The 21,978-nt window shown below is 48.2% G+C and overlaps 2 protein-coding genes across 4 annotated transcripts in view; both read right to left on the bottom strand.

The window, feature by feature from the left end:
- Positions 1 to 1,312: 1,312 nt before the first annotated feature.
- Positions 1,313 to 21,978, bottom strand: part of Hdac6 (histone deacetylase 6) — a 41,556-nt gene continuing 20,890 nt past the window's right edge. The window contains exons 4-22 of the mRNA XM_013032351.1: positions 21,627 to 21,711; positions 21,488 to 21,528; positions 19,388 to 19,484; positions 19,161 to 19,258; positions 17,040 to 17,144; positions 16,878 to 16,946; positions 14,577 to 14,703; positions 14,427 to 14,492; positions 14,265 to 14,324; positions 14,098 to 14,187; positions 4,859 to 4,965; positions 4,489 to 4,556; positions 3,389 to 3,563; positions 3,170 to 3,298; positions 2,827 to 2,995; positions 2,459 to 2,592; positions 1,739 to 1,807; positions 1,444 to 1,636; positions 1,313 to 1,381 (exon numbers count right to left, since the gene is read on the bottom strand). Of these exons, the coding sequence (XP_012887805.1) occupies positions 1,313 to 1,381; positions 1,444 to 1,636; positions 1,739 to 1,807; positions 2,459 to 2,592; positions 2,827 to 2,995; positions 3,170 to 3,298; positions 3,389 to 3,563; positions 4,489 to 4,556; positions 4,859 to 4,965; positions 14,098 to 14,187; positions 14,265 to 14,324; positions 14,427 to 14,492; positions 14,577 to 14,703; positions 16,878 to 16,946; positions 17,040 to 17,144; positions 19,161 to 19,258; positions 19,388 to 19,484; positions 21,488 to 21,528; positions 21,627 to 21,711 (1,951 nt within the window). The remainder of the gene's footprint in view (positions 1,382 to 1,443; positions 1,637 to 1,738; positions 1,808 to 2,458; positions 2,593 to 2,826; positions 2,996 to 3,169; positions 3,299 to 3,388; positions 3,564 to 4,488; positions 4,557 to 4,858; positions 4,966 to 14,097; positions 14,188 to 14,264; positions 14,325 to 14,426; positions 14,493 to 14,576; positions 14,704 to 16,877; positions 16,947 to 17,039; positions 17,145 to 19,160; positions 19,259 to 19,387; positions 19,485 to 21,487; positions 21,529 to 21,626; positions 21,712 to 21,978) is intronic.
- Positions 7,627 to 11,763, bottom strand: LOC105997827 (histone deacetylase 6-like). Of its 3 annotated transcripts, XM_013032364.1 has the most exons (7): positions 11,377 to 11,750; positions 10,231 to 11,270; positions 9,961 to 10,188; positions 8,788 to 8,937; positions 8,517 to 8,663; positions 8,292 to 8,420; positions 7,627 to 8,062 (listed from the first exon to the last, which is right to left on the bottom strand). In XM_013032364.1, the coding sequence occupies exons 1-7, from the start codon at positions 11,516 to 11,518 to the stop codon at positions 7,994 to 7,996; spliced, it is 1,905 nt and encodes a 634-aa protein (XP_012887818.1). In that variant the 5' UTR covers positions 11,519 to 11,750; the 3' UTR covers positions 7,627 to 7,993. The 3 variants fall into 3 exon arrangements, with proteins under 3 accessions (XP_012887818.1, XP_012887817.1, XP_012887819.1); XM_013032363.1 differs by having other exon boundaries at positions 9,961 to 11,270; XM_013032365.1 differs by lacking the exon at positions 7,627 to 8,062 and having other exon boundaries at positions 8,330 to 8,420; positions 8,880 to 8,937; positions 9,961 to 11,270; positions 11,377 to 11,763.

Here is a 21,978-nt window from a genome sequence, read left to right as displayed (position 1 = left end):
CTCCTCCTTCCCTATTTCTCTTCTTTTTGACTTAGGTGGGTCTCTGAGGTCATTTTGGAGTTAGAAGGTGGCAATGAAGAAAATTCCCATGGGCTGGGAATGTGGCTTGGTGGTAGAGTGCTTGTCCAGCATGCATTAAGCCCAGGGTTCGATTCCTCAGTACCACATAAACAGAAAAAGCCATTAGTGGTGCTGTGGTTCAAGTGGCAGAGCACTAGCCTTGAGCACAGAGAGGCTCAGGGACAATACCCAGGTCTTGAGTTTAAACCGTAGGACAGGCAAAAAAAAGGAAGGAAAGAAGGAAGGAAGGGGCTGGGAAGGTGGCTCAGTGGTAGAATGCTTGCCTTGCATGCCTGAGGCCCTGGGTTCGATTCCTCAGCACCATAGAAGCAGAAAAAGCCGGAAGTGGCACTGTGGCTCAAGTGGTAGAGCACTAGCCTTGAGCTGAAGAGCTGAGGGACAGCGCCCAGGCCCAGAGCTCAGGCCCCACGACTGGAACCAAAAAAAAAAAAAGAGTCCATCTCCACTTGAGGCATGGCTCAAGTGGTAGAGCACTAGCTGAGCAATCAAACCTGGTCAAGCAAAAGGCCCTGAGTTCAAACCCTAGTAACCAGGGGAAAAATTTAAAAACTAAAAATAGGGTTGGGAATGCGGCTTAGTGGCAGAGTGCTTGCCTAGCATGCATGAACCCTTAGGTTCGATTTCTCAGTACCACATACACAGAAAAAGGCAGAAGACGTACTGTGGCTTAAGTGGTAGAGTGCTAGTCTTGAACACAGAGAGGCTCAGGGAGAGAGCCCAAGCCCTGAGTTCAAGACCCTGGTACTGGCAAAACAAAACAAAAAACAATAAAAGAAACTAAAAATCGAGGCATGTGCTCACATCCAGGCTCACACATGCATTCACTGAGTCAGTCATGTACACACCATCAGCCAACCCCTCCCCAACTCACCCCCCCACCCTGCATCACACGTATTATATAGGGAATAGGAGATGACAAACAGCAGCCTGTGTGGTATCACATGCATGTACCCAACCCCCACCTCCCTTGCACACTCAGTTCCACACAGATGGCAACTCATGGCCATTCTCATACCCAGACAAGCAGTCACACAGGACACAGATCCAATCAGGTCACATGGGCTACTACCAGACATCAAGAAGGCCCTCATACCCAGAGAAACCACAGAAGCCCATCACATACAGCAGCAAGAGAGTTGCTTATTTGCAAAATGTCACACAGAGAGCAATGACATGCTGCCATGTGTGCAGACAGATATACAAGTTCGAGATCATCAAAGCCACCCCTGCCTCAAGAGTCATTACTATCTCCAACCACAGGCTGTCTCACAGGATCAGACACCTGGCAGTCAGACACATGCTGCAAAGGCAGGCATATGTTGCTACCTTTATAGATGTGTCATGTAATAACCTAAGCCTTACCTCGTATGCAATTGGAAGCACAAGTCGATGCCATGCAGCCAGGTAGTCAGCATCACCCATACGGGGCCCATTCCAGGCCACATTGACAGTGAAGCCCATGCCCTCAGCCAGACCTACGTGTTTGCTGGACCCCTCATCCCCCATGGGGAAGAAAGTGCCACGATCATAGCGGTGCAGGGACATATAAAGCACACTGTGGGCAACAGGATGGGAAGAAAAAGGGGCCATAGCTGGTTAGGGGCATGGTCAGCCCCTTCCCTCACCATACCCTTTGTCCTTAGCTTGTATCCCTTACCTGGGGTCATTCTCAAAGATGTGCTGAGTTCCATTCCCATGATGGATGTCCCAATCCACAATTAGGATCCTGGAGAGGGAATAGCATCTGAATAAGCTGAGATATTTGTCCCTTGGAAGAGGGCTAGGGCTAGTTGCATGGGGTCTGCAGAGGCATTCGTTGCTGGGTAGCAGGACCTTTGGTCTCTTGGGAAAGGGTTGGATGTTAGTATGAGGATAAATCCTGGCCTCTGGGCTTTTCTGGGGAATGACTAGGTAAATGGAGGGCCTGAATGGCCAAGTCTCACATGCTGGATCCTAGGGGGTGGTCAGGAATGCTAAGATAGAACCCTTGAACTGGGGCTTGAATTCAAGGCCTTGTGCTCTTGCTTGGCTTTTTTTCTGGTTAGCTTGAGATATGAGTCTCATGGATTTGTCTGTCTGGACTGGCTTCAAACCTCAATCCTCAGATCTCAGCCTCCTGAGTGGCTAAGATTATAGGCATGAGCCGCTGCTGCTGTGCAGGATCCTGGTGGCAAAATGTAGAGGTCTTGCATGGGAACTGCTGAAAGGATTCTTTTTGGTTTTTGTCTGGGGAGAAGCTTCAGTGATCCTTGGCTTGTTTCTGGGAAAGTTCTGGGGGTGGTACTATGGGCCAGGGGTGGGGAGGTCCAGATTGTTGCAAGGAGCGGATTGTGGTGATGGTGAGGGTGGGGTGGGGGTGTCTCCAGGGAGCTCTTACCTTAAGGCAGTCCCCCTAATGGCTTGGGCATGGCGAGCAGCCACAGCCACAGAATTAAAAAAGCAGAAGCCACAAGCAGCATCGTGCTCTGCATGGTGTCCAGGGGGGCGCACCAGAGCAATGCCATTTAAAACCTTAGGGGAGAAATGAAGAGTAAGACCGGATCCCTGGCCATCATATTTGTGGCTCCCTCTTTCTTCTCTGTCCCTTCCACCAGTCCACCACCTGCTTGGTGGGGTTAATCCCAATTCCCAGTGAGCAGAGACACTCCCACTACCTCTCTCCAGCCAGTGTAAGTGGTAGATGGTTCTCTTCCACTCCCCCAGGATCTCCTCTCTCTAGCCCAATGCCATCTCATGAGGACCCACCTCTCCTGATAGTACAGCTTCCACCAGGCGGCAGACTGCACCTGTAGCTAGCTGAGCACAGGTGAATGTGCTGGGGCAGATGTAGATGGAGTCAAAGTTGGCACCCTCGCGGTGCAGTTCCCGGCTTTTCATTGTCTCTGTAGCCCGGAGACGCTCTACATACTGGGCACTGGAGGTAATATAGAGACAGTTGGGTGGATCTGTCCATTTCCCACCCCATGCTGAGTCAAGAATAGGTGAGCAGCAGTTTCACCCACAATGGAAGGGGAGCCCCAAGCTCTCCCCGCCCCCCCCCAGAGAACCACCACAGTCTTGTGGCTACCTATTCTCAGTACAGACTGACCTGTGGCAGGTAAGGAGCTCGGCATCAGTGGCAGGCCGCACAGGCAGGTGGAGACAGCGTGCTGCAAGCCCTAGTTCCTCTAAGTGGCACATGATCCGCAAAATACGCTGGGGTGTCTCAGGGTGGTGGCTAGCAGTGGAGATAAAATCAGAGAGAAGGGTTTAGTGGCTTATGAGAAGTGTCCCTCACCAACTTCATTCCAGCCATCTAAATGCATACTTGTCCCACAGGTTGCAGTGACTCATCATTCTTTGGTCATAGACCAATCCTGTACGATGCTGTAGCGTGGGCCATGTCAGGACTGGCAGTGAAGTGGCCCCCAAGGGTCCTTCCCCTTCCTCTTGTCTCTCGTCCCAGTTGTCTCCAGCCTCATTGTCCTCCTCCGTACTATCAACTGCAAGGAGAAGTCACCTTCACCCTACTTCCCCAATTTGGATCCCCATCATACTGTGACAACTGTAACTCAAAACACACAAAAAGCCTGACATCTGGGTCTGGTGGAGAGACTACGACCCTCTTTAACCAAGATGGCCTAGGCACCAGTGATTCACACCTGTAATCTTAGCTATTCAAGAGGCTGAGATCTGAGGATCATGGTTCAAAGCCAGTCCATACAGGAAAGTCCGTGAAATTTTAAGTTCCAGTTAGCCACCAAACAGCCAGACGTACAGCTCTGGATAAATGGTAGAGCACTAGCTTTTGAGTGAAAAAGCTAAGGGGCCAGCCATTGGTGGATGAGATGGTACAAAGCCAGCCACAGGCAGACAAGTGTGTAAGATGGTTATCTTCAATTAACGACCAAAAAACAGGGAGTAGCCAAGCACTGGTGGCTTATACCTGTAATCCTAGCTCCTCAGGAGGCTGAGATCTGAGGATCGTGGTTCAAAGCCAGCCCAGGCAGGAAAATCTGTGAGACTTTTATCTCAAATTAATCACCAGAAACAGGAAATGGTGCTATGGGTCAAGTGGTAGAGTGCTCACCTTGAACTGAAGAGCTCAGGGAAAGTGCCTAGGCCCAGAGTTAAAGCCTCAAGATGGACAAAAAACAAAAACAAAAAACAAAAAAAAAGGAAAGTAGTGCTGTGGCTCAAGTGGTAGAGTGCCAGTCTTGAGCAGAAAAAGCTAAAGGATAGCTCCTAGGACCTGAGCCCTACTACTGGCACACACACATACAAAAGCTAAAGAACACCCAGGCTCTGAGTTCAAGCCCCAGTACTGACACACAAAACAGGAGGTCTCAGAGAGTGCTGTCCCTCCCTACAGGGTATATTACATGCACGATCTTATCAAGTCCACTGGCCCTCCCCCCCACCTCCTACCTGTATTCACAAGGACTTCCCAGAATGGTTCCAGGGCTTCCAGAGTACAGGAGACCGAAGCCTGAGCACTGGGGGCATAAGAGGGAGAAATGGGATGAAATGGCCCCCAGGTGGGCAAGAAAGCTCTCCCGCTTTTTTTTTTTCTTGTCTTGGGGCTTAAATTTAGGGCCTGGGCACTATCCCTGAACTTCCTTTTGCTCAAGGCTAGCACTCTACCACTTTGAGCTACAGTGCTACTTCCAGCCTTTTCTGTTTATGTGGTACTGAGGAATCGAACCCAGGGCTTCATGCATGCTAGGCAAGCACTCTACCACTAAGCCACATTCCTAGCCCAAGGGTCTCCCTTTTTCCCACCTCCACTCAGGCTCACCTTTGACATGGTGCACCAGGGGACTCTAGCATAGGGCAAGGGTCTCCCAGAAGGGTATGGAGAGATGCACTGACACCCCTAGCCAGAGACTGGAGGTTGTATCCACCCTGAAAGGGAGTGGGGATCAGACATGTCCATGTTACCACATTACCAGGGAATACTGATAATAATTACTGTATTAGGTAATGCTACACACACGCTACACACACACACACACACACACACATATACACACACACACACACACATATACACACACACGGCTTGAACTCTGGGCCTGGGTGATGTCCTTCAGCATTTCAGCTCAAGGCTAGCGCTCTACCACTTGAGCCACAGCACCACTTTCGGTTTTCTGGTGGTTAATTAGAGATAAGAGTCTCAAGGACTTTCCTGTCCAGGCTGGCTTTGAACCACGATCCTCAGATCTCAGCCTCCTGAGTAGCTAGGATTACAGGCGTGAGCCACCGGCACTCGGCTGCATACTATATATTAAACAAGAAGGAACTTATGGAGACTTGATTTAATTCCTTGGACAAGGACATCATTATCATTTTTCCTATTGTATGTAAGGAGAACAGAACTATGAAGTGATTGTGGAAGGTTGTCCAGCTAGTAAGGGGAAATGCTGAGCCAGGAACTATATATTTTAATTTTTTTCTTTTCTTTTTTGTCAGTCCTGGGGCTTGAACTTAGGGCCTGGGTGCTGACCCTGAGCTTTTTTGCTCAAGGTAAGCACTCTACCACTTTGAGCCACAGTGCCACTTTCAGTTTTCTGGTGGCTAGCTGGAGATAAGAATCTCATAGACTTTCTTGCCAGGGCTGACTTTGAACCATAATCCTCAGACTTCAGCCTCCTGAGTTGCTAGGATTACAGGCATGAGCCACCAGCACCTAGCAAAAAATTTTTTCCTTCCTTTTTTTTTTTTGTGGCAGTCCTGGGGCTTGTACCCAGGGCCTAGGTGCTCTCCTTGAGCTTCTCTTGCTCAAGGCCAGCACTTTACCACTTGAGCCACAGTACCATTTCTGGCATTTTCTATTTATATGGCACTGAGGAATCGAACCAGGGCTTCATGAATGCTAGGCCAGCAATCTAACACTAAGCCACATTCCCAGCCCTTCCCTGTTTTTTGATTTATGATTTTTTTGGGTGCTGGTCCTGGGGCTTGAACTCTGGGCTTGGGCGCTGTCCCTCAGCTCTTCAGCTCAAGGCGATTGCTCTACCGCTTAAGCCACATCGCCACTTCCGTTTTTCTAGTGGTTTTATTGGAGATAAGAGCCTCACAGACTTTCCTGTCCGGCTGGCTTTGAACCTCGATCCTCAGATCTCAGCCTCCTACAGGCATGAGCCACCAGTGCCCGGCTGCACTCTACCACTTTGAGCCACAGCTCCACTTATGGCTTTTTTGGTGCTTAATTGGAGATAAGTGTCTCACAGACTTCTCTGCCTGGGCTGGCTTTGAACAAGGATTCTCAAATTTCAGTCTCCTGAGTAGCTAGAGTCACAGATGTAAACCACTCGCATCCAGCTGGTTTGTGACTTTTTTTTGTCAGTTGTGGGGCTTGAACTCAGGACCTACGCATTGTCCCTGAGCCTCTTTGTGCTCAAAGCTAGTGTTCTAACACTTGAGCTACAGCGCTACTTCTGGTTTTTGAGTGGCTATTTGGAGAAAAGAGTCTCCTGGGGACTTTTTTTGCCAGGGGTGGCTTTGAACCGCAATCCTCCTTTACAAGCCTGAGCCACCAGGGCCTGGCTGATTTTTTTTTTTTAATTTGCAGTGCTGAAGATGGAGCCAAGAAGCTGGGTGCTGGTGGCTCACGCCTGTAATCCTAGCTACTCAGGAGGCTGAGATCTGAAGATCAAAGCCAGCCTGGGCAGGAAGGGCCCTGAGACTTTTATCTCCAAAAAAACACTTAGAAAACCAGAACTGGCACTGTCGTTCAAGTGGTAGAGCGCTTGCTTTGAGATGAAGAGCTGAGGGGCTGGGAAGGTGGCTCAGTGGTAGAGCGCTTGCCTTGCACGCTCGAGGCCCTGGGTTCGATTCCTCAGCACCACATAAGCAGAAAAAGACTGGAAGTGGCGCTGTGGCTCAAGTGGTAGAGCGCCAGCCTTGAGCTGAAGAGCTGAGGGACAGCGCCCAGGCCCAGAGTTCAGGCCCCACGACCGGAACCAAAAAAAAAAAAAGAGTCCATCTCCACTTGAGGCATGGCTCAAGTGGTAGAGCACTAGCCTTGAGCTGAAGAGCTGAGGGACAGTGCCCAGGCAGAGTTCAGGCCCCATGACCGACAAAAAAAAAAAAAGAAAAAGAAAAAAGAAAAAAACTTCCTAGAAGCATCAACCAAAACAATTCTCATGCAGGAGAAATAAAACTCCAGAACTGTGCTCCTATTTCCTGTCTCTTGGTAATCGCACTACATACTCTTTCCCAAGAACCACCATGGCCACCACATCCAAGTTAAAATTGAATCCTATTCCTACCTCACCAATCAGGCCAGCAAAACAGATAGGGAAACTGGGGCTTGGTGAGGATACTTCCTGGTGGTTTTCTTATCTTCTCAGCCTAGGGAATGGCTGGGGCTGTCTAGAAGGCCATTTCTAAGGCAAGCACTCATTTTCTCATGTGTTCTCATTAATTTCCAGTGAAGCCAATCAAGCTGTTCCATGTTTTGGTTGTTTGCTGTGCAATGGATGGATAGGGGTTGAACTGAGGAATACCTATTCTCTAGTCCATTACTCATCAGTCCAGCTGACTGAAGATGTGAGGGTTTTTCAACATACTCAAAAGGCTTTCTCCAGTTTTTGCATCAACTTTATTCATATGCAACCCTGCTGTTACTGCCAGTTCCCCTCCCTCCAGTGTTACCCCTGGCTTGGGGCTACTGAGTTTTCCCTCTCCTTCTGGGGTGAAGTAGTGGTGTTCCTTGAACAGGTAGTGGGTAAGATCAGGTCCAAAACTGAACATTACAGTTTCTTAAAAATTATTTACACTTAAATAAGCACCCATGGGAAACTTGTAAAGGATATTCAGGGTGGGGCAGAATGAGGGGTTACCCTCACCCAAGGTACAGGTTACAACAAACTAAGAACTTGGGCTGGTTTATTTTGGGGTCTTGGGAAAGGTAGAAGATGATGTGGATTTAATTGGGGGAGGGCATGTCCTCTCCAAATTTGTTCTTGTGAGCCACAGTCTTCACATGGAGGACATCCTGAGGAGGAGGCAACAAGAAGGCAGGTGAGAGAAGTGAGGATGGCTTTACCTTGGCCTGCTCCAGCCCTCAGCCACTCGATCTCCTAGACTAACCCACACCGCCCTTAAACCCTCACAAGGCAACCATGAGGAGGGGGTCTGTGTTTTTCCTTTACTCGATCACAGAAAGGACGTGGGCATGGGTAGGGGGTGAGTGTGCATGGGTTAAAGGGTTTGCCCCAACTCACCTGGTGGTGGACATAGGCCTCACAATGGTAACACCAGGAAGAGAGGTCTACACAGCTGAGGACTAATGGGTGTTGAGAAGCTTCGTAATGGCTGACCATGTGGCCATTTACATAGCGACTGCAGTAGACCTGAGATGGGGGAGTGAGTATGGGGAAGTGGGGTTGGCACCACCCTTAGATTTGTTGCTGGGTTGGCCACCACTCCATTGCCTTTCTGTTCCATACCTTATAACAACTAAGACACACCCAGTTCTCCTCCATAGTTCCACAGGTATCACAAGGTTGGTTTACGTTCAGTCCTGCTGCAGGTATGGGGCACACTGCCCCCAAATGGGGGCACCAAGGCATTGGTGTTACAGCATAAAATAAGTCCTAGGATGGAAAAGTGAAACTAAATTGAAGACTTTATCTCTCTACTATATATCGTATGACCCTGTCTAGTGAGATGAGGAAGCAAAATGAAGAAACCATAACCCCAGCTTCTCCCTGAGCTCACCTCATCATTGTCAGGAGCAACAGTAATAGTAGCAACAGCAGCAGCAGCTTCATCAGATCCAAATGCCAGCTGAGAGTTAGTAATAGGCTCACCTCCAGCTGCTTCTCCCAGTAGGCCTTCATCTTCTGGGTCTTCATCTTCCAGGGCTCTCTGGACAGAGAAGGAAAAGATGGAACTGAGAAGTCTAATTTTTTTTTTTTGTCAGTCGTGAGGCCTGAACTCAGGGCCTGGGCGCTGTCCCTCAGCTCTTCAGCTCAAGGCTAGCGCTCTACCACTTGAGCCATAGCGCCACTTCTGGCTTTTTCTGCTTATGTGGTGCTGAGAAATAGAACCCAGGGCTTCATACATGCAAGGCAAGCACTCTACCATCAAGCCACCTTCCCAGCCCCATCCCCAAGCTTCTTTTGCTCAAGGCTAGCAATCTACCACTTGAGCCATAGCACCACTTCTGACCTTTTCTGATTATATGGTACTGAGGAGTTGAACCCAGGGCTTTGTGCGTGCTGGGCAAGCATTCTGCCACTAAGCCACATTCCCAGCCCTCCAATTCTTTTTTCTTTTTGGTGGCAACTGGAGTTTAAAGTCAGGGCCCCATGCTTGCTAGGCAGGTACTCTTATCACTTGAGCCACACCCTTGGCCCTTTTTAACTTTTGTAATTTTTCAGATAGGGTCTCACCTTTTGTTTTGTTTTGGTGCTGGTTCTGGGCTTGAACTCAGGGCCTAGGCACTGTCCCTAAGCTGTTTTACTCAAGGCTGGTGCCCTACCACTTGAGCCACATCTCTACTTCTAGCTTCTTGCTGGTTAACTGGAGATGAGCCTCACTGACTTTCCTGAGCCTGGCTTCAAATGGTAATCCTCAGTTCTCAGCCTCTTGTGCAGCTAGGATTATAGGCATGAGCCACCCATGCCTGGTTAGGGTCTTATATTTGTACCAGGGTCAGCCTAGACTGTGATCCCCCTACTTACACATCCCAGTTTACATGTGCCAGGTTGTTTACAACACCAGGTTGTTGATGTAGGATCTTGCTAACTTTTTGCCTACACTGACCTTGAACCATGATCCTCCAGATCCTTCTACCTCCAGAGTAGCTGAAATTCAGATGCATGCCACCATGCCCAGCAAGAACAATTCTTAACTCTCCTTCCCTTGCCCCAGGTGTGGTGGCCTTACCTGAGCTTCATTGCCTGGTTCTAAAATTCTGGGATTCCCAATCTGCTGAATGGGGGATAGCTGGAATGTGGTTCCCTGCTGAAGTGAGATCTGCTTATCTCTGTCTGAGTCTAGAGGAGTTTGGATCAGCTTGGCTCCTCCCAGAGCATCCTCTGAGTTGGTCTGGTCTAGTATGACTTCCCCTGAGGTGGCTTCTCCTACAGTCTCTTTGGAGGTGACCTCGTCCACCTTGGCTCCTCCCAAGGTCTCTTTGCAGGTGACCTTGTCCACCTTGGCTCCTCCCACGGTCTCCTTGCAGGTGACCTTGTCCACCTTGGCTCCTCCCACGGTCTCCTTGCAGGTGACCTTGTCCACCTTGGCTCCTCCCATGGTCTCCTTGCAGGTGACCTTGTCCACCTTGGCTCCTCCCATGGTCTCCTTGCAGGTGACCTCGTCCACCTTGGCTCCTCCCATGGTCTCCTTGCAGGTGACCTCGTCCACCTTGGCTCCTCCCACGGTCTCCTTGCAGGTGACCTTGTCCACCTTGGCTCCTCCCATGGTCTCCTTGCAGGTGACCTGATCCACCATGTCTCCCCCCATAGTCTCCTTGGAGGTGGCCTGGTCCACCTTGGCTCCTCCCATTGTTTCCTCAGAGGTGGCCTGATCCACCATGTCTCCCCCCACAATCTCCTTGGAGGGGCCCTGGTCCACCTTGGCTCCTCCCACAATCTCAGAGGTGGCCTGGTCCACCATGTCTCCTCCCACAGTCTCCTCTGAGGTGGATTGGTCCACCATGTCTCCTCCCACAGTCTCCTTGGAAGTGGCCTCATCCACCGTGTCTCCTCCCACAGTGTCCTCAGAGGTGGCTTGGTCTACCTTGGTTCCTTCAGTCTTCTCACAGATGACCTTGTCCACCACGGCTCCTTCTCCATCAGTCTCCTCAAAGTTGATCGGGTCCATCATGGCTTCTCCCACAGTCTCATTGGAGGTCGCCTGGTTCATCTTGGTTCCTCCAACACTATTCTCGAAGATGGCCTGGACCACCATGGCTCCTCCCACAGTGTTCTCAGAGGTGTCCCAGGTTAGTTTTGATTTCCAACTATCTCTCTGAGCCTTGTTTTGAGCACATGTGGTCACTTTGGCTGTCTTCACTTTGGTGTGAGCTGCAGTAGGTGCTTTTGCAGATGACGCTGAGGTAACTTTCCTCATGCTTGCTTTTACACCCTTCCCTTCTGGCATGGTTACCCCCTTAGCCAACCTAAGATGGGTTGGATGGGATGCCTTCCTGGTGATGGGTTTGGAAGTGCAGGGTGAATCCTTGTCTTCTACCTCTGGAACCATGGAGGAAAATCCTTGAGTGCTGTCCCCTTTTCTGCCTCTAATGTCTGCCCCCCTCCCAATTCTTTTCATTGTTCCCACTTTCCCATGTCTACTCACTCAGGACCCTCAGGCTGCGCCAGTATTTGCGATGGGCTTGGATGGTCTCTGTAATTGAGGCCAGGGCCCCTGGTTGTGGTGGCCGAAGCATCGATAACAGGGGTGGCGGATCTCCAAGGAGGGAATGGGTACAGGCAGCCATTGACTCTGAGATGGATGTCAGGTTGTAGCCACCCTTTGGGGAGGAAAAGATAACAGTGGGAAGGTCTTTGGGGAATTTGGGAGGATCCTACAGTCCTAAATCCCCTTCTTTCCCATGTCAGGGCCCTCAAAGCCCAGAATGGAGGGTGGCAGGAGGAACAAAACCCACATTTGTAAAATGGGCACCACTTGTTGTGTGAGGTGGTTGTTGTGGGAAAGGTAAACTGGGTTGTCAAAGAGCAAAGTAGCAATAACTGTACTGATAGCCGGGCGCCTGTAATCCTAGCTACTCAGGAAGCTGAGATCTGAGGATCGTGGTTCAAAGCCAGCCCGGGCAGGGAAGTTCGTGAGACTCTTATCTCCAATAAACTGCTAGAAAAACCGGAAGTGGTGCTGTGGCTCAAGCGGTAGAGCGCTTGCCTTGAGCTGAAGAGCACAAGGACAGCATCTAAGCCTAGAGTACAAGCCCCACAACCGACCAAAAAAACCCAAAAAACATTAGCTGGGTACCAGCAGCTCATAGCTGTAATCCTAGCTACTCAGGAGGCTGAGATCTGAGGATCGTGGTTTGAAGCCAGCTCTGAGACTCTTATCTCCAATTAGTCTCAGAAAAAGCTGGAAGTAGCACTGGGGCTTAAGTGGTAGAGTGCTAGCATTGAGCAAAAGGAGCTCAGGGATAGTGCCCAGGGCCACAGTTCAAGTTCCAGGACCAGCAAAAGAAATCTGAGGATTATGGTTTGAAGCTAGCCTAGGCAAGAAACTCTTATCACCAATTAATCACCTAAAAACCTTGAGCTGTGGCTCAAGTGGTAGAGCACTAGCCTTGAGCAAAAGCAGCTTAGGGCCCAAGTCCCAGGATCAGTACCCCCCCCTACCTGCAAAAGTCATTAGTAATTAGCTAACATCAAGTGTTTGTTTTCTGCCAGATTCTATTTTAAATATTTAGTGCATACTAACATAGTTAATCCTCACAACCACAGGTGCTTAATCTGTATAAGAATCTGCCTTCCAGGGCTGGGAAGATGGCTCAGTGGTAGAGCGCTTGCCTTGCATGCCTGAGGCCCTGGGTTCTATTCCTCAACACCACATAAGCAAAAAGAAAAAAGCCGGAAGTGGCGCTGTGGCTCAAGTGGTAGAGTGCTAGCCTTGAGCTGAAGAGCTGAGGGACTGCACCCTGACCCAGAGTTCAAGCCCCACGACTAACAACAACAAAAAAATGCCTTCGCACCATCCACAAAACTGTCTTAACACTATCCTTGAATCCCTGGCCTCACATCTAGATCTGTCCAGACCTGCACAAAATGTGTAGTGTGAACCTATACAGGAGTCCTAGACCTGACCTTGTACATGAACAACTGGTATTTCTCTCTATATGATTCTTCATGACTTGAACTTTTTCATCTATAGGAACCTGTTTCTCTTCTTTATACATATAAAGAAACTAAGGCTCAGAATGCTTAGATAACTCATATTGAAGAATTAGTGCTAGATATGCTATCTGACAAAATAGTCTACATTGTTTTTTGTGTTTTTTTTTTGTTGTTGTTCTTGTACTGCGGCTTGAATTCAAGGCTTTAGACTCTCACTTGGCTTTTTTTGTTAATGGCTGGTACTCTATCACTAGAGCCATGCCTCTACTTCCCATTTTCTTCTGAGTAGAGATAAGAGTATTCTCGATTTGTCTGCCTGGGCTGGCTTTGAGCTACAATCCTCAGATCTCAGCCTCCAGAGTAGCTAGGATTACAGGCATGAGCCACCAGCACCTGGCTATTAGTTTGCAATTTTAATCACCACCCTGGCCTGGCACAAGCATTCCTGGGTACACTGTAAGTCAGGCTTTTTGCCAGCCAGTTAATTTCTCTGTCACTTAATTTTCTCATCTGTAAAATAGTGATAATAGGGGCTGGGAAGGTGGCTCAGTGGTAGAGCGCTTGCCTTGCATGCATGAGGCCCTGGGTTCGATTCCTCAGCACCACATAAACAAAAAGAAAAAAAGCCAGAAGTGGTGCTGTGGCTCAAGTGGTAGAGCACTAGCCTTGAGCTGAAGAGCTGAGGGACAGTGCCCAGGCCCAGAGTTCAAGTCTCTCCACGACTGACCAAAAAAAAAAAAAGATGGAGCCAAGAGCCTCAAAAGTATGTTGGAGAAGTACTCTGTCACTGAAGCCATACCCAGTCCAAAAGTTCTCTTCATTTTATTTTCTTTCTTTTTTTTTTGCTGGTCGTGGGGCCTGAACTCAGGGCCTGGCACTGTCTCTCAGCTCTTCAGCTCAAGGCTAACACTCTACCATTTAAGCCACAGCACCACTTCTGGCTTTTTCTGCTTATGTGGTGTTGAGGAATTGAACCCAGGGCCTCTTGCATGCAAGGCAAGCGCTCTACCACTGAGCTACCTTCTCAGCCCTCTTCATTTTTTTTTGTGTGCTGGTACTGAGGCTTTAATTAAGGAAGGGCTAAGTTGGTCTCCCAGCAATTTAGCACAAGACCAGTGTTCTACCACTTCAGCCATACTTCCGTTTCTAGAAAAGCTTTTTTCTTAAAATGTTTAAGGTGCCCAGGGTAAGATGAAGTTGAGTCACTTACTTCCAGAGACAGAATTAGCTTGCCTCCTGCCATACCCATGAGCAGATGGGTTAACTGGGCAAACCCTGCAGGGGTGGCAGCCATCTCGCCCTGAAAAGACATGAAAAGTAAGCCTGGTTAAATACACCCCCTTTTGTACACTTGCTATCCCAGAGATACTGTCTTACCTTGGGGTCCCCTTGGAGGGCATCAAATCCAGCAGCTACCAGGACCAGTTGAGGCTGAAACTATAGGGTGATGGGTAGAAAGAGTATATGAGGCTACCTACCCTCAGGGACCACCCCCCTCAATGTTGCCCCTTATCCCAACCTTCCCCAAATCCCCAGAACCTCAGAAGCAACAGGCAACAAGATGTGGAGAAAAGCAGCAATGTAGTCCGCATCCCGCATCCCCACCTGCAGACATAGGGGATAGTCAGCTAGCTGCCATAAGGTGTTGGATAGAATTGGGCCTCACTTTAAGAGTGATCAGACACTGACCTGATTCCAAGGTATATTGATGTTGTATCCTTGCCCTTGGCCACAACCTATGGCAGACCAGTTAGAGGCCTGGAGGTGGGGCCAGAACCGACCCTGCTCATAGCGGTGGATGGAGAAGTATAAAACACTGGGGACAGAAAAGACAGAATGAAGGATTGTGCCCTAAAGGCTCTGGGTTAAATGCCGAGGATAAGAAATAATAAAGGTAAACTGGGAGCCAGGGGCTCAGGCCTATAATCTTAACTACTCAGGAGGCTGATATCTGAGGATTTTGGTACCTTCCTCTGAGGTCAACGTAGGAAGAGCAGGATAAAACCTATAACATGAGGCCCATAGGGCCTTGGCGAAGACAGCAAAAGCTGAAAAGAATCCCAGGACAGGAAAGTTTAGCGATTCTCCTGCAGGAAATGAGGGGACCTAGAGGCCAAGAGTGAGGAGAGGAACCTGTTCTGTGTATGGAATGGAGGAGCTGTCTAGGATTGTCATCAGGCCAGTCTCTTCTCCCCACTACCTTTTAAGATATCCCTACTACTTCTATTTTATAGGTGAGAAAAGTCAATTGTCACAACATTGAGAGGGACTGACATGAAAAACAGATATAAAAAGACATGATATATATATAGATTTCAACTAAAAAATGATGTACAGGTTCAGACAGAGAAGATGAGATGAACAGGCATGATGTGGAGTTGCTGGGGTGGGGCTTCATTCTAAGGAAACAAAATGAATAATCTATCATCCATCTGTCCACCCTGTCTTCTGCTCAATCGCTCCAACCTGATTCAGAAACTAAGGCTGAATTTCTCCTCTTTCGTGTGTGATTCCAGAAATAGTCTAAGACAACACTTGTGTGTGTATGTGTGTGTGTGTGTACTGAGGCTTGAACTCAGGGCCCAGATGCTGTCCCTTAGGGTTTTCTTTGGTGTTTTTTTTTGTTTGTTTGTTTTTGTGGGTCGTGGGGCCTGAACTCAGGCGTGGATACAGTCCCTCAGATCTTCAGCTCAAGGCTAGTGCTCTACCACTTCAACCACAGTGCCACTTCCAGCTTTTTTTTTTCTGCTTACGTGGTGTTGAGGAATCGAACCCAGGGCCTCATGCATGCAAGGCAAGCACTCTACCACTGAGCTACCTTACTAGGCCTGGTGTTTTTTTTTTTTTGGGGGGGGGGTCCGGTCGTGGGGCCTGAACTCTAGGCCTGGGCACTGTTCCTCAGCTCTTCAGCTCAAGGCTAGCGCTCTACCACTGGAGCCACAGCGCCACTTCCGGCTTTTTTCTTTTTGCTTATGTGGTGCTGAGGAATCGAACCCAGGGCCTCATGCATGCAAGGCAAGCACTCTACCACTGAGCCACCTTCCCAGCCCTCCATGAAACTCTTATCTCCAATAAATCACCAGAAAATGGGAAGTGGCACTGTAGCTTAAGTGGTAGAGTGCTAGCCTTGAGCTGAACAGCTGAAGGACAGTGCCCAGGCCCAGAGTTCAAGCCCCACGGCCAAAAACAAAACAAAACAAAACAAAAAAACACCAGAAAACCGGAAGTGGCGCTATGGCTCAAGTGGTAGGACCCTAGCCTTGAGCTGAAGAGGGATAGTGCCCAGGCCCAGCGTTCAAGCCCCACTACTGACAAAAAAAGGGTGCTAGGAACATGGCTCTAGTGATAGAGCACCACCCTATCAAGTGTAAGGCCCTGAGTTCAAATTCCCCTATGAAGAAAGAGAGATCTATCAGAGACACAGTAATGAAAAAGACACAGACACACAGATAAACACACCAAAAAACAAAGAAATGAAAAAAAAAACTGCCAGCAACAGCATATGAAGAAAAATAATAAAATGATGTCTAGTGAACAAAGGGCCATGGGAGCTCAAGACTTCTGAAGGAAAAAGTAGACTCTGCGTAGTCAGTTGGAAAGACAACTAGAAAAAAACTACCATTTAGTAATTAATGTTCCTTACTGACAGCCAGGCTCTGGTGGCTCACACCTGTAATCCTTGCTACTCAGGAGGCTGACATCTGAGGGCTACAGTTCGACGCCAGCCAAGGGAGAAAAGTTATGAGACTCTTATCTCCAATTAACCACCAAAAAGCTGGAAGTTGTGGCTCAAATCATAGCACTAGCTTTGAGTAAAAAAGCTCAGGGATAACACCCTGCCTCAGCATGAAATTATGAAGCAGCAGACACACAGGGGGCAGCACACATGCTGTTACCAGGTAGGCCCAATGAATTTGAATGTTTTTCCTTCTAGCCCCTCTGGCTGGGTCTAGAAGGGTGGGAATTATGGATGATTGGGACAAGGTATACCTGGGATCCTGGTCAAACATGAATTGTGTTCCTTGGCCATGATGAACGTCCCAGTCCACAATAAGGACCCTGTGGGAGGAAAGGGAGGGAGACCCTGTACCAGGGGGCCATGGAGTAGCTGACCCCATGCCACCCCCATCATATCCACTGTTAGGCACTGACCTCTTAATGTGGTGCTTCCTTTGAGCATAACGAGCAGCTACAGCTACATGGTTGAACATGCAATACCCACCCATCAGATCACGCTGCGCATGGTGTCCTGGAGGTCTGCACAGGATAGGAAAGGCCCAAGGTTTGAAAGCTTTCCTCTACAGAGAGATAGGCTCTCCCAGGCTCCCAATTCTAGACCAACAATTCCTTCAGTGTTGACACGATAAATCTTCTAGCAACTGATTAACTGGGGTCCTTAAGTCCTTACAACCCCCAATCTACTGTTCTCTCTCCAGAGAAGACATAAAATATTCACTAAAGTTATCCATGCCCTGGCTGAGCATGGTAGTGATTTCTCTAATCCCAGAACTCAGGAGGCTGAGATAGAAGGACCGAGAGTTCTAGGCTAGCCTGTGCTACAAAGTGAAATATATTTTTAAAAAAAGAAAAAAAAAGGTTATCCATGCATACATTCTCATATCCAGTCATTTGCTTCAGGGATGTAGCCCATAGCCTATATAACATAAAGGTAAAACAACATGTTTACAAAATGTCCCACCATAACAAATGATTGGGGTGAATCAGAAAGCCCATCAGTTGGTGAGTGGTTAGCATAAAAAGTGCACTTGTACAATGACATCTACTGAGGCCTAACTTAAATACTGTTAGAGCAAGCTTTCTAAGACATGTAAGTGAAAAATACATGTTCTAGAAAGGAGTGTTTACATGCTTACTATCACTGGTGATTTTAAAAGGTTAGAAGGGAAGCCGGGCGCTGGTGGCTCACGCCTGTAATCCTAGCTACTCAGGAGGCTGAGACCTGAGGATCGCAGTTCAAAGCCAGTCCGGGCAGGAGAGACCATGAGACTCCTATCTCCAAAAAACCACCAGAAAACCGGAAGTGGCGCTGTAGCTCAAGTGGTAGAGCACTAGCCTCAAGCTGAAGAGCTGAGGGACAGCACCCAGGCCCAGAGTTCAAGCCCCACGACTGACAAAAAACAAAAACAAATAAAAGGTTAGAAGGGAGGCTCAAGGGTGGCTTAGTGATAAAGCGCTTGCCTAGGATGTACAAGATCCTAGGTCATTCCCCAGCACTGCAAGAAAAAAACTGAGGGAGGATAAAGGTTCTATCTTCTGCATTTTGTCACTTCTAGAAAGCCAGTCACGGGCTGGGAAGGTGGCTCAGTGGTAGAGCGCTTGCCTTGCATGCATGAGGCCCTGGGTTCCATTCCCCAGCACCACATAAGCAAAAAGAAAAAAATCCAGAAGTGGTGCTGTGGCTCAAGTGGTAGAGCGCTAGCCTTGAGCTGAAGGGCTGAGGGACAGCACCCAGGCCCAGAGTTCAGGCCCCACAACCAGAACCCCCCCCCAAAAATAGAAAGCCAGTCATGATGGGAGGAGTGGGGTGTGTCTATGACTTTACAGGCCAACTAAGCAGAAAATACTGACTAGATTTTAAGATGTCACTCTTTGTTATATGTATCTGGATTTCAAGATGTTCCATATATATATATATACATACATATACATCTATATATATATAGATAGAGAGAGAGAGAGAGAGACTGTACATCTTAGAATCAATTAAATGTGATGGCTATTCTTTGAATAAGACTATCTGTAGGAGCCCGGTGATAGAGGCTCATGCCTGTAATCCTAGCTACTCAAGAGGCTGAGATCTGAGGATTGCAGTTTGATGCCAGCCTGAGCAGGAATGTCCATGACACTCTTATCTCTCATTAAGTACCAAAAAAGCTGGAAATGAAAGAAGCTACCCTGAGTCAGGCATCAGGACTGGCAAGGAAAAAAGAAAAGAAAAAAAAGAAAGAGACAGAAAGTCAGGAAGGAAGGAAGGGAGGAAGGGAGGAAGGGAGGAAGGAAGGAAGGGAGGGAGGAAGGAAGGAAGGAAGGAAGGAAGGAAGGAAGAAAGAAGGCAGGCAGGCAGGCAAAGAAAAAAGACTGTCACATAATGACTACCTCTCAAAAGAGGAAGCAAATGTCTGGGCAACAAGGGTGGAAGACTTTATTTATTAATAGGCTCATGTCTTTTAATTCTAAAACTACATGTAGATAGTACCCAAGTCAATATATTTTAGGAGAAAGGCTTTTTTTCAAATTTAAAAAGTCAAATACCTGATGATAGCCATGCCATTCCGGATCTCAGCTCCCAGGACAGCATCTACTAGTCTAAGGACAGAGCCTGAGGCCAGACAGGCACAAATAAAAGAGTTCTGGAAAAGTGGGAAGCCAAAGAAGATGTGAAAGATCTGTTTTATCTGCTCTGTTTCTTCCCCAGGGTATACGGATGGAGGGACCCCAGGATTGCTGCCACTCCCAAACCCCATGGTTCTTATCCATACCGGATGTAGATAAACTGAATCATAGGTGCTTGCCAGTATGCGAAGTTCTCCCTCATTCATGTACTGGGTTGTCTCCATGAGGTCAATGTACTCTGGGCTGGGAACACAGATGGGTCATGAGATTCAGGGTCCTATACCCTCCCTAACTAAGCTTACCACACACCAATCAAATCAGGCTTTCCCCAGATTCAACCTGGAAAAACAGCTCTGGGTTCATGCATACTAGACAAGCACTCTACCACTAAGCCATATTCCCAGCCTCTCTCCCCTTCCCCCCCCCCACTCTCTCTCTCAACGCCCATACCCACATCTATTCAGTTATTTGGAGATGTATGGTTTGTGTTTGTTTTGGGTCCGGTCGTGGGGCCTGAACTCTGGGCCTGGGCACTGTCCCGCAGCTCTTCAGCTCAAGGCTAGCGCTCTACCACTTGAGCTATAGCACCACTTTCGGCTTTTTTTTTCTTATGTGGTGCTGGGGAATGGAACCCAGGGCCTCATGCATGCAAGGCAAGCGCTCTACCACTGAGCCATCTTCCCAGCCCTGTTTTTTTGTTTTGTTTTTGTTTTTTTGGTTGGTCGTGGGATTTGAACTCTGGGCTTTGGCACTGTCCTTGCTTTCTTCAGCTCAAGGCGAGTGCTCTACCACTTGAGCCACAGTGGCACTTCTGGTTTATTGGAGATAAGAGTCTCACGGATTTTCCTGCCTGGGCTGGCTTTGAACCTCGATCCTCAGATCTCAGCCTCCTGAGTAGTTAGGATTACACCCACGCCCGGTTTTGGTGTGTGTGTGTTTTTTTAAATTGTTACTTACTTTATTGTTATTATAAAGGTAATGTACAGAAGGATTAAAATTTCCTTTCATAGTGTCTTCCCTTCCCTTACTCTCTCCTACTTCCTTCCTCTGGTCTCCATGCACAAGTTGTATAGTCCACTTTCATCAGTGTCAAGCTCTTCTCTTTACTAGACTCTTCTTTTTCCTCTCAAAGCTCAACTTAGTTGGGTGTCAGTGGCTGATGCCTATAATCCTAGCTATTCACAAGGCTGAGATGTGAGGATCACAGTTCAAAGCCAGACCATGCAGGAAAGTTTATAGGAATTTTATCTCCAATTAGCAATTTAAAAAAAAAGCTAGAAGTGCTGGGCACCACTGGTTTGCGCCTGTAATCCTAGCTACTCAAGAGAGGCTGAGATCTGTGGATTATGGTTCAAAGCCAGCCCAGGGAGGAAAGTGGGTGAGACTCTTATTTTCAGTTAACTACCAGAAAACCGGAAGTGGCACTGTGGGACAAGTGGTAGAGTGCTTGCCTTGAGCTGAAGAGTACACGGACAGCGCCCAGACCGAGTTCAAGCCCCATGACTGGGGGGAAAAAAAAGAGCTCAGGGACTGAGCCCAAGTCCTGAGTTTAAACCCTACAACTGACAAAAAAAGCTAGAGTGTAGCTTTGGCTTAAGTGGTAGAAAGCTAGCCTTGAGCAAAAGAGCAGCCAGGCATTGGTGGCTTAGACTTGTAATCCTAACTACTCAGGAGGCTGAGATCTGAGGACCACAGTTTGAAGCCAGCCTGGGCAGGAAAGTCTGTGAGACTCTCATCTCCAATAAATTACTCAGAAAAAGCCAGAAGTAGCATTGTAGCTCAAGTGGTAGAGTGACAGCCTTGAGAAAAAGAATCTCAGGAACAATATCCAGGCCCTCAGGAACAATGCCCAGACCTGAGTACAAGTTTCAGGATCAGCACTAAATAAATAAATAGCTCAGCTTTATCACTCTCCACTATCAAGCTAGCTTTTCCTGAGCCATACAGCACCAAACCTCCTACTGAGTTCCCACAGTTCCCTGGGGGTACCCTTCCATCACTGTGCACACATTCAGCACCTGTTTATACAACCAGATTATAATAAAAGCATATCATCATGGGCTAACATTCTAAGCACATGTTATATATCGAGCCCTCCTGAGGAACTTCAGTTTCCTAAAAATGGCAGTCTCAGAGAGGCTCAGCTACTTGCCCAAGTCCATGAAATTCCTGACCAAATCATTCAGCCTGTTCTTATTGGTCCAGAACAACCTCTTCCCCGCCCTACCAGGTTCCTAAGCCTTCACCTGTGAACCAACATGAGCTCTTCCTTTTCTGCGACCCGGGCCTGAGGAGACATGAGAAATAAAGAGCTAAAGTAGGCTGCACCTAAAGTAGGTCCTGCCAGATCCCTGCTTTCCATCTAGTGTTGACTATGGAACTCACCGGAAAGCATACACAACGATCCACAAGGCCTTCCTGGATAAGCTGCTCCTTAATGGCATGGAGTCTTTCAGGGTTTTCAGGGTAGCTGGGGAGATGGGAGACAACATTAGAAACACAGACACCATTATTTTTCTTATTTTTCAGCTGGTACTTGAACTCAGGTTTCACATTATTACATGGCTTTTTCACTCATCAAAACCCTTTGATGAGTTGGTGACTCACACCTGTAATCCTAGTTACTCAGGAGGCTGAACTCTGAGGATCATGGTTCAAAGCTAGCCCAGGCAGGAAAGGCCCTGAGACTCTTTTTTTTTTTTGGGTCCAGTCGTGGGGCCTGAACTCTGGGCCTGGG

This window comes from Dipodomys ordii, unplaced genomic scaffold, assembly GCF_000151885.1.
Source record: "Dipodomys ordii isolate 6190 unplaced genomic scaffold, Dord_2.0 Scaffold154, whole genome shotgun sequence".
Classification (NCBI taxonomy): Eukaryota; Metazoa; Chordata; class Mammalia; order Rodentia; family Heteromyidae; genus Dipodomys; species Dipodomys ordii.
The sequence above is the reverse complement of the archived record's forward strand: the minus strand, read 5'-3'. Positions and strand labels throughout refer to the sequence as shown.